Consider the following 16,946-nt stretch of genomic DNA (forward strand, 5'->3'; position numbering starts at 1 on the left):
CTAAAACATGCCCTGAAGAAAATTTCCATTTGTAATGATAATAAAAGTACCCAGGACCCTACAACGTCCTTGGCTCTAATATGCACTGCTGTTATATTCAATGGCACGTTGGCATGAGTTTTGTGGTAGGAATTTACACAAAACAGTTTGTTAAGAGAACACAGTAGGTGACAGCTTGTCACCAGGCGATGAAGCCTGATACACTGCATAGTTATATTCCTTCTCGAATAAAGCTCTCAGTAAGCTTATATTTGGTACAAATACCCTAGGAGGCCAGGAGAATTTGCTTCTCTGTAAAGATTATACTGACTTTTCATCTCCACACCGATTCCACCAAAACCCGTATTTCAATGGCATCTTGTGCTTATCTCTTTCCAGGCCAGGACTCTGCTCTTCTAAGATAATTTACCAGAAGGATTACTCAGTCTATATTAGCGGCAGCAGCTGTGCAAGTTAATGTTGTTGTTGCTTTTAGTTAAATAGAAGTTAATGGTTTACTTGAAGACCACTTAATTAAGACCAAATTTCTGGAACAGTATTCCTGAAAGCGCCATAGCCAGATCTTGCAGGTGGTGGAAAAGGGGACAACATGTGCGTTCTGAATTTGGACCTAATATTCTCAGGAGCTCAAATCCGTTACTCACAGTAATTCTCTGAGCTGGGTTGTGAGTACTAATACCCTTCTACAAAAATGTTGTTTCATGTCCATGCAAAGATGCATCTAAACAAGAAGAGTAGCCTGAAATCTTTCTGAATCTTTCCTGAAATCTTTCCTGAAACTTCTGAAAAGCTTTTGCTCTTCTGGCTGACAACAAACACAGCACCTGCTATCTCTTTTACACTTTCTGGTGCTTTTTAAAAAGTGTATTTTTCCCCTGCTTGGACATGGATTACAAGTTTTTAATGTAAATACTACTTACTACAGGTAAATACTACCGTACTTTAAGGGATGCTCAGAATAGCAATAACAACATGGAAAAGTAAATTACAACTTTGCAGAATCTGGAACAGAGTTTCACAGATCGTGTCCCTTTTTCAAAGAATGTTTTTTATGCATGTAAAGTATTTTCCATAATCATATACACGGGAATTCGGTCTGGCTTAAATTTTTCCTTCAAAATGTTTTTCTTTAACTTCTTTTTTTATAAACAAAATCACTTCTCATGGGAAGCAATACTGTTGTCAAAATGTTTGACTAGAGACCAGATGCAATTTAAATCTTTTGCTATACCTGTTGTATTTTTTAATTAGTTAGTTTTATGAAGAACAAGCACTGAATACATGTCAAACATTGTATTAACAAACTGAAAGGTATAGAGTAAAAGACTAGGAGACTACTCTTAATCAAGATTATTTTTGTTATCTTTCCTAATGCATTCAAGATTTAAATCCAAGCTATTTTACTGTCTTGACTGAAAAAGGGAGAACAAAATTATCTTGATGTAATTCTTCTGCATATGAAGTTTATACAACACTTAGAAAATGGAAAGCAGTCTGACTGATTGATTATTTAAGTAAAATAAACACAGAGCTACTTAACTCTTAGCTAGCTATCTTCCTTTGTACAATTAAAAGGGTTTCCCATCATTAATTCAGTTTTACGAATGCTAAGTTGAGCCTGCAGTTTGATGAACATTTTAAACCAGCATTAGCCAACACTGCTGCTGAAAGAAGCCAGCCTGCTTCCCCTAACCCTTCAGCCGCTCACTCCTGCCACAACCTTTGTTTGCTGAGTTATTTTCCATTCGGGCCAGCTTCCCACCCGGTCCCTCTGGAGCCACACAAGTGTTAAGGCAAGCACAGAGAGGAGCAGCACAAATCAGCACAGACAGGTACACCAGCAATGTGGGATGCTTTCTTCCAAAAGTGCCAGCTTTTGCTACTTTATTGTGCTCTTTGAGTTGCACTTTGATGAATCCTGAGAACTAAGCCACATCCCAAGGCGACAGAGCGAGCCACTGGCAGAACCACCTCGCTATTCCCAGCTGTGGCCAGCTGGTTAGGACATAACACAGCCACCATGAGTCTGTTTCATCTTACGCAGGCTGGTGAAATCATGAACCTCAAACCTATCCCCACAGAAACGCCAATGATAGAATAGCCATGTTATGAATTTATTAATAAAAGAAGTTTCCCTCAAGGGGGAGCTGTTATCTAATAGACTGAATGCAAAGCTGGAAATACGGAAATTTACAGCTCAGTTCTGTCACTGATTTGGGGGATATCATATCACACTCAGTTTAAGCCATCAGTACCTGGGCAACTCCACAAAAATGGCCCTTCTCTTCCTTGTGTTTCAGGTACCCAGTTTGTAAGACGCGGCAGTGAACACTATCCACCTGTGAAACTCATTGGAATGGTTACAAAGTGCTGGAAGAACACAGCATGTGTTATTAGCAGAAATAACAAAGACAAGTGGAAATATGAATAACTGCCTAAAGTGGGTTTTTGTCGTGCCACTCCAGGCAGCGTGCTTCAGCTGCCTTGCATGGGGGCACAAGGGACAACATAGTCCCTATGGGACCCACGCGGGAGACGACTCCTTGGCTGGGGGAAGAGGCAGATCTTCCAACAGGAAGGCTCAAGCAAAGAAGGGAGGTGCAGGCACTGCAGGGCCAGCCAGAGCACCCTGCACTTGTGTCTGCACTCTAAATCATGCTAAGAAATTCACTCTTCTGTCCTACAACTAGACTGTGCTTTGGTGCTTTTCTTCAGGTAATTTATTGGGTTGATTGTAAGCATGATCTGTCTGTCATTTCTGAAGGAGGGGGATGATTAACACTGGACATATGACAGGGCTCTTCCAATCACAGCCCATGCATACCTGTCTACTCTGCTTGGATAACATACAAAGACTTAATACGTCCAAGCCACCCCTGAGAAAAGTTTTCCAGCACAAATAACTGGTAAGGAGTGCTACAGCTATGGGTTCTCCAAGGCTGTCACTGAGGCAACAAGGACTGATGGGAAACTATGAGAAATTAGATAAAGGCAGGTGAGAAGCAGTAAGAAGGCAGCCAAAAGACATGCATAGAGAAAAAAGGCTAGGTTAGGCCAACATTAATAATTACTATGAAAATAAAAATTAATACAAAGGACTAACATAGGAAGAGGTATGCTTCTGATGGAGAAGTGCTGGACTAGACAAAGACGATCAGGAAGCCACATGCAAACATAGACACACAGATACAGAGCTAGGCAACAGGCTGTGACCACATCCGTCCCTGCGTCTTAAATATACAAAGGAGAAAGTAGGGAACTGATGGGTTAATTGACACAAGGCACAGCAGTGCAACACCTACCCATCTGCCTCTCTTCCCCCATATACGATGTCCTACCCTATGGCTTCTAAACATCTCCAGTTCAACTGCCCTAAAAAAGCCCTGGGATCTGATATGCAGACCACATTTTCCAGATGCATTGGCATACAATATTTTATGTCTCCTCCTTTGTCTGAATACACAAATGTGTCAGTTGTACAAAGAGCCACAGCATGCACAACTGGATGCATGGAAGAGGCAGAAAAGTCAAGTCTTTAACTGATCTACCAAATGGAATCAAGAATGTATTTCCCTGTCCCAGCTTCTGCAAACATGGTCAGTAACACGTATCTTTGTTTTGTAATGATAACCAGCTTGAGTCAGGGTACAATATTCAGCTACGATAATGGTAAAACCACTGTGGAAGTGAGTATAAATGCTGAAATGTGCTTTTTTACGCAAAATTTATTTCTACTAAACTCCCTTCTCTTGGAAGACAAGTTTCACAGCAAGAGCTGCTTCTTCCAACACAACATTGGTTTTCTCCCCACTTCCCGCATACCCTCCCTTCATTTGCCACAAAAGTGTGACTCCAGGCAGCCTGAAAAAAACCCAACAAACTAACATTGGCTTTTCCACAATTGCATCTTTTCCCAAAATAGAAAAATGCTTCTGTTAGCAATAATGCCTTTGTGGCAAATATATAACCAAGGTGTTACTCAAGGCAGGAAAGCTACCAAAAAACATATTAGCTTAGCTTTAGAAATGCATTTATGTACCGCTAACACAGAATTTGCAAAGAGCCTCTACTATTATACTTCCCATGCAATTATCAGATGTGGTAACATGGCCCAGAAAAAGTTAATGAAAAAAAACTCAGGAGAAATTAAGTTAACATTTTGATTACAGCATCTGAATTGTTGTTTAAAAATAATTATTTTCTTCCTTTGTTTAAAAGGGAAAAAAATTAAGAAATCTAACTAGCCCTGTACAGCAAATGTTTTCTTCTGTCCACTCTGAAGTCTCTTTCATGTGCTAATGGTGGCATTTTTTTAAACTCTTCCCCTTTGACTTACTCAGACCTTTAAGGACCTCACACATCTAATGGTTCCTCACATTCACCAAGAACAATCAAGAGAGGTCTGGGGGTTGACATGCAGTATGATTAATGGACAATGTTGATTTAATTTCCTATAACAGGAGTTTTCTCTAAGCTTTCTCCAAGGAGCAGTTTCTTTGCAATCTAGGACTTAAGTATTTTACTAATGAAGTCCAATAAATAGCAAATTAAATAATGCTGTCTCCCAGAGACAAATCCTCCCGTTTCAGGAAAAAAGAAAAAGAAAAAAAACACAACAACCACCGTATTTAAAGTTCTGATTAAATCTAAAAAAAGGTTGTACAGCAGGAACGTACATAGTTTCTGGGGGCTTTTTTGTTTGGTATGGTTTATTTTGTTGTTTTGTTTAAGAAACTTGAGCAATTTTCCAGTCATTCCTGCCAATGTTAAGTGCTTGCACTTTTTCTCTTTAAACAGGAGTACACATTTAACTTAATTTCCACTTCCAAGAATTTAGTCTTTATTTATTGGTCCCTTTTACATTATAGCTATTAAATTGTATATTATTACATATTCATTGTAATACTTAGAAACATTTCAAAAGCAACTTTGAGGGTTTTTCTTTAAAATAATTTACAACTTTCTTGATGTAAAGTGATCTGTATGTCCTTTTTGTAACGCAAATTTTAACCTTCAGCTTCAGCAAACGAGCAATGAAACACTATTTGCATACATCCTAACTGTTACTCAATCAACATGACACAATTTCCCAATTGAATTCCCACACAGGTTTAGTTTTAAATGGTGGCATTTCTACCCTGAGAACACAGAGCAGCAGAGAGCATTTCCTGCAAGATTCTAATCGCTTTCCCACCACTGAAAATTTTACCTTTAAATACTTTGAAGATGACATGTTTTGCTTTATTATAGGCTGGCAAGTTATCTTGCCAGAGTGCAAAAAATCTCCCCCTCCTATTCCAAGGCTTTGCAGCATGCTTAATTCCAGTTCTTTGAGTTGTGACCCAATTAGTCCGATGTCCTGAGAGAAACAACTGCATCTGACTCAGTTATGGGGACAGTGGGTAGAGACAGAAAGTCTCTCAAAAACAGGCAACAACCCTCCATGCTACTGGAGTGAGTGCACAGAACATAATCTCTCCTGTTGCCTTAGTAAAGCCTGTATCTTTACATTTTTACCTTTAAAATTGCCACAAGGCATTGTCCCATGAAGTAATGAAACTTCCCTCATCCTGACAGCTCCCACTATCTCTTTAGAGAGCCAGGCTTAACTGGTCTTAGCACTCTATTTTGTTTTTTGAAGTACAGTACATTCAACCTTTATTCTGCACTTGGGTATCTCCTCCCTCACCACGTCCTTCCCCTTTAAAGAGCCACTAGCTTGGGAAGTTAAAATGAATTACTGCAAAAGTCAAGGCATGTTAGAATGAGGATGTCAGGACTATTTTCCCAGATAAATGGGTTCAAACTGTAACAGTTCAGAGAGCACGTTCAAGAAGGTTACATAAAAATATATTAGGCAATCCTTCCAACACACAATCTACCTGTTTCTGAAAGATCTTAACTGTCTAAGAGAACAAGAATGCATCTTTCTGACCCAAGATTAGGTGCTTAGCATTAGACAAATTAATAATTTTCCATGAGTTTTAGAGCCATTTCAAGACTCTGCAGTTCATTTAAAGAAAGCCTAGAGATTCCTCTTAGTAAGTGTCTGTCATATGTGTTTTAATCGACACCAAGAACTAGTTATGCTGCTAATGCAGATGCAACAGATTTCAGTATTCCAGCACCTACTGAGGTTGATTACTGGCTAAGTGAGTAACCTATTGAAAGGCATGATGGTGTAATTTCAAATTGACAAATACATTAAACACTAATTAAAGCCTTCCATTACAAATGAACTCTATGAAAGTAACATTTACTTTCAAAAAACAAAAACATGCGCAGAAGTAACTGTGATATGAGTTTAAAAAAAAGAACTGATAAATCCAATGTCTTTAAATGCTGTTCTTTTTTTAAGAATAAAAATGAAAGCAAAAATATGTAATTATGACACAAATCTGCAATAGTGCACAGTACAACAGAAATAATGGAAGAATTATGCAGGAAGGAAGGCACTACATTTTTACAGATGTGGCACTTGAACTGCATAATAAGCATGCAGCATTAGCAGCTGATAGTTAACTGGCCTCTCCTCAGCAAATCTACTCAGAACAAGCTGATATTTATCTAGGATTCCTACTCAGTCGTGTATAAGAGTGCTTAAATAAAGCCAAGCCAAAGACACAGTTGTAACGGATGCCATGCCAATAAGCTCTAACAAAGGGCCACATAGTTGAACACGAGATTCTGTTTTGCTCAGTAAGAGTTCAATTTACAACCTGACTGAATCAATTTTTCATCTCAACAGAGCAGTTTACTATTTTTCTTCCATAAGGGAGGCATGAACCAAGCAGGTGAGTCTGTGAATCAATTTGGTCATCTCATGTCAGTATATTTGCACTGTGCAAACTCCTGATAATCCCCAATCCCTTGTCCTGGTACACATCAAGCTGCACATGGTCAAACAAGTACATAATCAGAAATGCTGCACAAGACAGAGATTTGATTCCTTCCCTGCCTCTGCCACCCAACCCTTGCACAAGCAAGAACACTGCATCTAAAAGGAGCTCTCCGCTACAAACATATCTAGAGAAACTACTTGCACTGACATACATTGGAAACAAAACATGATGTGACAGTTTGTAAATTCCAACAACAAAACAGAAAAAAAAACAGTTTGAGCTCTATTTACACTTACAGCCTGTAAAATGCAATATGGTTCCTTATATAAAAGAGGCAAAAGTTTATCAAAGCAGCATTTGCTTTGATATTTTGCAGGTAAAAAAAGTTACATGGTAATAAAGCCCCCTCCCTTCTCTCTTTTAATCTGTAAGGGTTTCTCCCCCTACCCTTTCAAACCCTGAAAGAAAAAAACAAGGGAAAAAATATGCCACGTCTGCATTTGGAAGACAGGCTCATTTAGAGTGGTGACAGGTCTGCGTTTCATGATTATGAAGTAAGGAATGTATGCCTCTTGTTTACTGACGTGTAGAGGAAGCGCAGTGTCATACCAGGACCAGGCAAGAGCTCAGGTTTGTTAAGGACAAATATACATAAACTGCTGTGTCTGCCAAAGAGAAAGAGGTCACAGTTAGCTGAGGAAGAGGTTGCTTTTAAACATGCCCAGTCTGCTTCTAGGGCTTTTGCTTTTATTACTGTGCAATATGACCAATTGCTCTAGCCCTCTCTCAGCAAATCCCTTATGTTTTAGCTGATAAGTAGTAGTAGCAAACCTGTTACACACAATCAGGAGAATTGACAGATAAGAGGTTTAGTTTAAGGATGTAATCAGCGTGAGTAAACACTAGACTGACCCAGCTGTAAACAGTGGAAATAAATGATAATATTTGTCCTGGTCACCTACTAAGCTATTAGACACTTTTCACTATGTACCAATGTAAATATAATGGCTACAGTATATACAGCATACAATTTTCCAAGCAAGAAAACTGAGCTTTTAGTTGATCTTTATTACGAACTAAAGTAATTTATGATTATTATTTTTTAAAGAGCTGTAGTTTGTTCAAATCAACATTTCCTTCACTATCAATGTCTGATCTGATATAAAATACCTCAAGCAGAAATAAAGTATATCTGTAATACTAGATTATATTTTATTGAATGCCATTTGAGAACAGTTAACTACAAAATCTAAAAAAAAAAAAAAAGTGTGTTGAAGGAGAAGACCTGTGTTTCTTTACTTCTTTCACATCGTTTTACGAAACTGGAGGAATGCCTGGCTCCTTGAATTTGTATGGGAATCCCAAGCTAAATTTCTGTGGTAACTTATAACCAAAAAGCAGTATAAATTCCCATAGACACAATTTTGGATATCCCAGAATGTTGTAAGACTACATTTTAACACCAACAAAATCTGGGATAAAACTGAAATTACAGCCCTAGCTATCAGAAATAACTACATTAACACATGTAATGCTCTTACAGTATTCCTTCTCAATATTACAGCATTTGCAGTTCTTCATGAGAAAGATGTCATCAAAGCTGTCAAAAATGTCATTAACTTTTTAAAATTTACATTTTTCTAGCACATGCACTTGCAATATGGTGCAAACGAAACCACTATGTCATATCTGACCATCATATCAACTGCTTTATGAACCTTCAAAGCACTTTTACAGAATTATTACAGGAGACGCTTGGGTGACATGCATCAGGCAGTTTAATTGAGAAATTCTTTGCGTTGACTTTTCTTACACACCTTTATTCAATTTCTATAGACTGTAGAATCACCTTGTCATCTTTGTTGCCCTGGACTAAAGCTTAGACATAAGCATGGCTGTAGTACAATATAAATAGATCTGGGGGAAATTAAACCACTGCAAAAAAAAAGGAATGCTCAGCGTAGTAGGTAGTTGGCTACTTCTTCAGCACAAGCCCCCTTTTCAGAGGAGAGTGCCATGGAGGGTCACAAAATGTGTCTTTGTGTCATTTAGACTTTGACAAATTCTTCACTTGGAAATTTGGTCTGGGGGCGTTAAATTGCACAAATGAGTCTGAAAGAATCTAATTATTTTTCCGAAAGAACTAGATTGGGGCAGGGGAAAATGCCATCGGGTAATGTAAAACTGAAGTACGAGGAGCAACAGCAAGGGGTTGTGATGCCCCTCATGTTAAGCAGCTTAGATGACCCCAGTCAGCATAGAAGAAGTTTTACCAGAGATAGCGCTTGCAGTCTCTCCAGGCCTCAGAGGAATCACCAACCAATTTTTTACTTATTATTTTTTAAAGCAGATACGCTTTATTTCATGGCCATCAAATCACGCCAAGCCCTGGGGAGCCAGCAGTGCTCCTGGGGGCTGCAGCTCCCAGCACAGGACACTCCACTCCGCAGGCTCTCCTGGGGAGGAGCCTTCACCAGGGAAAGGCCAAGGTATGTGGGCTCCCATGCTCAAGGCATTTTCACCGAAGCCAACAGACCAGTTTTTCCATCCCCTAAGGTGTCTGCCTGAAAACGGTTATTTACTGCGATATCATCTTGTATGCAAGAGAAACAAAAGAGCACCTAAGGTGTGCACATCTCTGCCACAACCTGCTTGCCTCAGGGTTTCGTGTGCATTTAGTGAGACCCTACGTTAACCAAAGCGCAACTTTCTGAAATCCTCACTGTAACTACCATCACTCAAGGTGATACAGCTCCCCAACAGCAACTACGGAAGGATGGATTAGCAGAGTGAATTCTCGCTTTCCTCCCTCCCTGCATAGAAGGCATTAATGGCACCAGACCATGTCGCATTCCCCCACCACCAGTGGCATTCATTTAATTAGTAAAAATATTGCTGTTACTAGCATGGTAAGAACTGAAAAGTAAGTTCAGAGAGGGAGAATTCCAGGCAGCTTGAAGAACAGCGTTCTTGTGTTACAGCATCAGAATTGATGATGCTTTCTTGAGTTTGTTAACCAAGAAGCTGAATTTGATTTTATTCTCCCTAGATATAGGTTCTAGAATGAGATTCCTATCAGCATTGCAACCTAGTTATGAAGAGTTCCTGGCTCTAATAAACCAGATAAGCTTACAATGGGTCCTTCTGAGTCACTGACCATCTTGTATAGGTTCCACCTTCCTACCGGTCATATAGCTGCAAACACAATGAGCTGTGACTGGCAAACAGTCCACCTAGCAGAGTAGTGAGTACCAACAACATTGAGGCAGAGACGCATATGCACATGCTTAAAATACTCTTTGAAAAAATAATTTGAAGACATTTAAGGGGGCAGATGAACTTCTCTGGACACTCCCTTTGTTTTAACTTTCAAGCTTTGCCAATCCCTCTCCTGTTACACAGCAAGAAGGTTTCCAAACAAACTCTTCCATCCATCAGCAAAACTCACTTCAACTTCTGAACTTTACAGAAATTCTGAAAAACTGCAGAAACAGAACCTGTACCAGCAGACTCATCAAGTCGTACAATGAAAGACTTTCTGTTAGGGAAAACTTTCTGGAGCAGGAGGAAGCAAAAGAGGAATTAAAAATAGAGGCAAAAATGCATGGTATGCACCCAAGGGTCTGCTCTTGTCGCAAATTCAAGTGATAATGGAATTTTACACTGGACTAGGAAATGGCCTGCTATTGAAAAATAAGTGCCAAGACCTTTAACACAAACAAATGTCCGTGTGAAACTGTGGATATTTATTTTGAGAATGGCAGCCCTGACTCTGATCAGATCATTTAATTCTATTTACATGGCGACTATGATGCTAAATAATGCAGTTTAAAAATACACAGAAGTAACTGGGTAGACCTACACTGGAGTAAGAGGTCAGTTCTCAAAAAACAAGGTAGGAACCACTAAGAGATTAAAACATACAACATAATATTGATATTGCTATATTTCATATTCAATCGTTGTAACCTATTTTACGCTAGCATTGCTGATTCTGCTTTACCTGTCACACATGTCCCTCCATCAAGAGTCCTGTAGACATTTGAAAATCATTTACAGTATCAATGTTATCAACAATCAGTGCAATCAACAGTGCTTATAATATCAATGCTAATGTTCTCTTTGATTAGAGAATGTTATGAATTCTGATTTTGTGATGTGCTTCAATTGCCACAGGGTAAGTGAACCATCTTCTTTAAATACACAGATTTTGCACAATTGGCAGTTGTACCAACATCTGCAGAAAGTTCCATGGAGAGATGTATTGACATGCTCCAAATGTCACTAGAAGTCTATCTACAGTTTATTAGCTATGCAAGAGAACTAGGAATGGTAGAGCAGCCTTAGGTCATGACAAACTAAGACATGAAGATGGAGTGTTTGGAAGCCACATAACTTCAGTGACGACAGATAATGCATGAAAAACTACTCCATCTTTCCCACTGGTAAGCACCTAATACTATTAGCATATTCTTCCAAATTAGGAATAACCTCTTCTTCTGACCATGTTATCCAACATATATGAAACCAAAAGTCTTAAAACACACCTTTCCCCTTCAGGTTTCACACTTGCAGTATTCTACTAATTCCTGTAGCTCATAATGAAGACATTTATTTTAAAGAGGCTGTCAATAAATCAGTAGTTTAGTGTCCTCAGGAGAGGCAAGTGGATGACAGAACATTAGTCCTCAAAGCCTGTGTCCAGTTCATGAAGATTCAGTTTACCACAGCCACAAAACCTAGAGCGCTGGCTTGCATTGTTTTATCTCAAATTCTACCAGGTAGGACCACTTCTTGGTAATATTTTGAATTTGAAATGCATACATAAAATAACCTGGTCCAAATGATTTAGATTATTCACAAGAAATAAAAAGAAAAGCAAATCACCCCTTCTTAACACGTGTTGCTATGGTCTTTGTGGGTTTATATATTGCACATAATTTTACCTGCAATATTCTCCACACGTGCAGCTGCCACAGGCAGAAAAAGGTTGGTTGAGAACTGTTTTGTAAGAAATAATTTAGCATGCACGAGTCAAGTATTTCAAGCAGGCAGCTTCTCAATGGGCAAATACAGCGGTCAGACAAGCACTGTCACTACGAGAAGGCTATGTGAACTTTCCAAGCTTCCATATGTAATCATCTTAGTGGTGGAAAATTATGACCTAATCAAATTTCCCGCCAAGTGAGTCTTTTGTAGCTGTAGCAATGAATGCTTTTTTCTGTAAATGTTACAAAGCAAACAAAAATAAGAATCCAGCAAAGAAACTTACACAGGAAAGCTTCCCATATTTGACAGGCACTTCAAAAAACTCAATACATCCCATTAAAAATAAAAACCAAAAAGATGACTTCTACTGAAGTTACTTGAAAAAAATACTCTTCAGTGGATCTAACCTATGGCACCATAAATTACGCATACATGAAAAATATAAATGATGGCAATCAGATTATACGGAATGTATCATGTTTTGGTAACCATATTTAGATACTTAGAATTACAATAAGGAATAAACACTCAACACATCACATGCACCACGACTAAATGGTTAACTCAAGCACCTGAATTCTTCTATGCCCACACTTCTTGTAATTCAGTTAACAACGTGACTGTGTGAAAGCTGTAATTTCCCAAACTCACTTTGTTTGTGTTTTCCCCTCTGTCTACATGCTTACTGGAAAGAAAAAACCTATACAAATACACAGTTAATATATGTTCTAACATAATTCTTTAAAATAATATTTTAATCTGAGGATTAGTGTACTGAGAAAATCCATATGATGTGGATCACCCGGTTAATAAGTTTGCATGTGTCTGAAATGACTGCTTTGTAACTGCATAATGAGAAGACAGAAAAAAAATGCATTTATGTCCTAGGACACACAGACACCACATCATTTCAACCCATTGCTCTTTTGTCTCACAGCTTTGTTAAACAGTCAGCTGCTGCCAGATGCTCCAGCTAGAAATGGTCACAGATGGTCAGTTGTCCAGTTAAGAGACCAGAATGCTCTCCTCAAATCTCCCCTAAAACAGCATCTTAACTATGCAGCAGATGAGAATACCTGAGCACAATCAAGCGGCCATTTGGCCTAGTTAAGACTGCAGGTCAATTTTGATAATTTAGTCAAGATTAATTTTCTATGATACCCCTAAGTAAACTATCTCAACACACTTCAAACACTAAGTGTCAAGTCCTATATTGCTTTTGCTGATTAAATTATAGAACAAATCTTTTTATGAAAGAAATGCTCAGTTATATATGTAAACAGAAGCACCTTCTACCTAGCGATAATACCAACACATCTGTACTAATATACATTGCAAGAACTACAGAAGAAAATGCAGTCAGATGATCAATGGAAAGACTCCAATGGGACTCAGCAAGCTCTGTGCCCTAATCTTTGTGTTCAGTCCTGCAATATTTACCGGGACTCCTTAAAAATATTTACAGGACAATAACATGCACAAGGGCTGCTTGCTACTACAGTGAGCAAGTAGTGCTTGTTGTGCAGTATAGCTGCCACAAGGCTACAAATAACAGAGATATAGGCTAGAAATACCAGACAAAAATCTTTGGTATTTTATATTAATCTTTCAGTGTTACTAGATCAGGTATAAATACACAAAAGCTGAAAAAAACAAGTATTAAACTGAATATTAAAAAGCTATGCCATTTACTAGCAGTATTTACTAACTGTAAGTTCTGTACCTTGTGACAAGTAGTTGAGTGTCCTTCTTCCAACTTGAACAATTTTTACAAGTTCTGGTTATCTAAGTGTTATGCAACACACACTTAGGGAGAGGATTATTCCATCAGCAGCGTAACTCAAGTTTGCAAAGCTTATTGCTGGGAAAATAGATGGCCAAAGCTAATGTGATTACCTTACACGTCTAATGATTTAAGGTCTCTAAGACATCCTTTGACTTCGCTGTCTTCCAGAACAGTTAAGAAATATTTTAAATACTCACCTAAACCACTGACAGTATACTCAAGATCACTGGTACCCAACAAAATCGGTCCATTCTCCTGCTGGCCTTCTTCCTTGTAGTACAGCTTGTACCCTTGAATAGTTGCAGTGTCCTCAGAGTCCTGGTGCCACTGGACTGTAATGGTTGTACAGTTCATCGGCTCCAAACGCAGCTCGGGAGACTTTGGTGCTGGTTTTAGAGAAATATATATAATAATCTTATATTCTAGAAACAACTAATTTTCATGCCAAAAACTGGATGCCCATCAGTCCAAAGTTCACTCAGGACTTTGATTGTAGCTCATCTGTGTACTCACACAATTATTTCTTTATTATGATGTCTGACTCCCTACAAGCTAGCCTAATAATTTAAGATAAACCAGAATTGAAACAGTTTTTAATTCTGCATCTTAATTAATCAATTAATTCATTTATAAGGGAGCTATTTTCAAAGAAAAATGAAAACACCCCAAAGGCAGTTATAAAATTACCTCCTGAACAAATGTGATTAACAATAACATCACAGTTCATCAAGTGCTAATAATTTGCTATAGTAGTCAAAATTCAGTGAAATCCCAAGTGGATAGATGTGGATTACAGCTAAGAAATGAAGTTACAAATTCAAATCTACATCTTTACAAGCCATTTACGCAAAGTTGAAAGCTATTCTGCATGACATTATTAAATAACAATGTAATCCAAAGCTCAATTATAACAACTTAAATTAGACTTCAAATATCAAGGCAAATTGCATATTCAAAACGTGCATTTTGTTTGTAATACAGACATGCATGCATCAACTCAGATCTTGTACGCACTGCTAATGTGTAATGTCCCATTTGCAGAAAGGTATTTTACACTGAACAACATAAGAGGTTTGGGGTTGTTGGATTTTTTTAATTCAAATTACATAGAACAGAAGAAAAACCATGTTATCATTAGAAACAAGCCTACAAGCTAAAACATTGGAGCAGCTCACAAATGTGAATTAAAGTTTCCTGCCACCATGTCAAATATGTGAACATCAACATGTGGAAACAATCAAATATTGACACCAAAATAATATAGCAGCTTTTCCTTCTCCTGTCACATATAAGGCCTTTCATAAGACAGATTAGTTCCTTTTCAACTTTTGAACCTGAAACTATGTATTAACTGCATTTAATTTATTAAAGGAATCAGAAGATTTTGCAGATTATGCACAGAGTCATGCTTAGAACACTATTTTCTAGATCACCAGAACAAGAATATGTAATGGGAAAAACTATTTCACATCCTTGAACTACCTGTCAGAAAAATTTGTAGCCTTCAGATGAAGCCTGCAATTGACCCCATCTCTAGGCTGCTGGTAACGTTAAGAATTACCTTTCACACTTGTAGCTTTGGGAGTCCGGTGGGAAGTCCACAAAGATGCCTCTCCCCAGCCAATCCTTGTTGCAGCAGTGATACGAACCAAGTAGACACTGTCAGGCCTCAGGCCCTCAAGGAGATACTCATCTGAAGTTCCTGGAAGCTCCAAGACTTGGATTTTAGTCTCTGTGCTGAGGCGGAAAGACAGACGGTACAGCACCACCTGACCTCTTCTGTATTTTGCAGGAATTGGCAGCCAAGAGATGAGGATATCCGTAGGACTCCTGCTTGTCAAACTAATTTCAGGAGCTCTCAAGGGAACTAAAAGGAAAAGACAAAGCTTTTGAGCTCAGGGGAAAAAAAAAAAAGAGATGGAAAATTCTCATCTGACACTTTAGCCTATGATGAGGTGCCAGTAACGTAACAGTAAATAATCCAAGAAGTTTTGTGGATTCTTGTTTATTTTCAGGATAACATGACACTGCTTATACTTCTCACCTTCTGCATGCAGTATAGCCTTAGCAAGCTCCTTTCTGTAAGGTCCTCAATATTTTCTTCTCTTATCACTGCCAGCAGTAATCAAAGTCAATCAGCACCTTACTGTTCTGACAAACTGACTCTCAAGGTTAGATGCAGCAGCTTAAATTGAGAGTCTAGACAACAACCTGTACTGGTGAAGACTCAGCACATGTTCTCTTCCGCCAACCATGTAATGAGGGTAGTAACTCCTGGCAAAGGAGACAGGCAGACAACTGGAACTGGCAATGTTCCATGCTGCCAAAGCTTAACCCTGTCAGAATTTATTAATCAGTTCTAATGAACTATTCTAAACAGTTTGTTGTTGCCTTGATGTTCAGATTAGTTAAATCACTCCACAGAAATAAGTCAGTAAGGTCTTTTATGAAATTCTGATTCTACTAACAAGCACATAGATAAAAACCAAACAAACAAAAGTTACCTTTTTTGGTATAGCAAATTTTTATTCCAAATTTTCCTTCAAAATTTGCAAAAGATGCAGCGGGTGTGCAGTTTGATTCACATTTCAGATGCCCAAGAGAGAGTCCTAGAGACTAAATCCTAGGCTACCATCAAATTCTCAACACTGAGGAAGTTCTTAAAGATCTAGAACAGTTACTTACACGATTTAATGACGTCTTTCAAAGTAGAAGACGACACAGTGTAATATACAATGTTGCCCTGTCAATACGTGATTTTATTCTCATTCCTTTCATTAGCTGGCTCAGTCTTACAGTGCACGTAGCGAGAAGTCTCACTGACATCAACCGAAATTTGGGATCTCAAGAGCTGTTAGCCCTGGATTGTACATTTCTATTCAGTATAAATAAAAATGTTCACCTAAATTGGTGGTATTTGTCTTACCATCTTCAAGGGTGTGCTGAGTCACATGATCTGACATCTGACTGGCTCCCAGAGGCATATAAGCTACAATGTAGAAGGTGTAGTTGCTGGCTGGTTCCAAGTCATCAATAATGTAATGGGTTGTATCATTTCCAATGACCACTTGGTACTCTTCGTTATTTAAACCTGGCATAAAACAAGGGTTAGACAAACAAAAATTCCTGACAATCCCTAAATATCACGGTGTCTTGGCTTTAAGATCTTACAAAGTTATTTGATGTTCTTCCCCAGCCTACCTCTATTTTTTCAACCCTACTAAGTGAAAGCTCTGTTATGTACAGGAGTCACTCTGTCTTGCTGTGGTGTAGATTATGGTGTTTCAGGATTTTCCTGAATAAGGGATGCTGAATGCAATGCTAAACCC

The 16,946-nt window shown here is 38.4% G+C and overlaps 1 protein-coding gene across 1 annotated transcript in view; it reads right to left on the reverse strand.

Annotated features, from left to right (window-relative positions):
• The window catches only part of PRTG (protogenin), an 85,671-nt gene that overhangs the window by 24,928 nt on the left and 43,797 nt on the right, over positions 1 to 16,946 (reverse strand). The window contains exons 9-11 of the mRNA XM_009885770.1: positions 16,544 to 16,708; positions 15,179 to 15,484; positions 13,815 to 14,003 (exon numbers count right to left, since the gene is read on the reverse strand). Coding sequence (XP_009884072.1) covers positions 13,815 to 14,003; positions 15,179 to 15,484; positions 16,544 to 16,708 — 660 coding nt within the window. The remainder of the gene's footprint in view (positions 1 to 13,814; positions 14,004 to 15,178; positions 15,485 to 16,543; positions 16,709 to 16,946) is intronic.

This window comes from Charadrius vociferus, unplaced genomic scaffold (assembly GCF_000708025.1).
Source record: "Charadrius vociferus isolate BGI_N301 unplaced genomic scaffold, ASM70802v2 scaffold325, whole genome shotgun sequence".
Classification (NCBI taxonomy): domain Eukaryota; kingdom Metazoa; phylum Chordata; class Aves; order Charadriiformes; family Charadriidae; genus Charadrius; species Charadrius vociferus.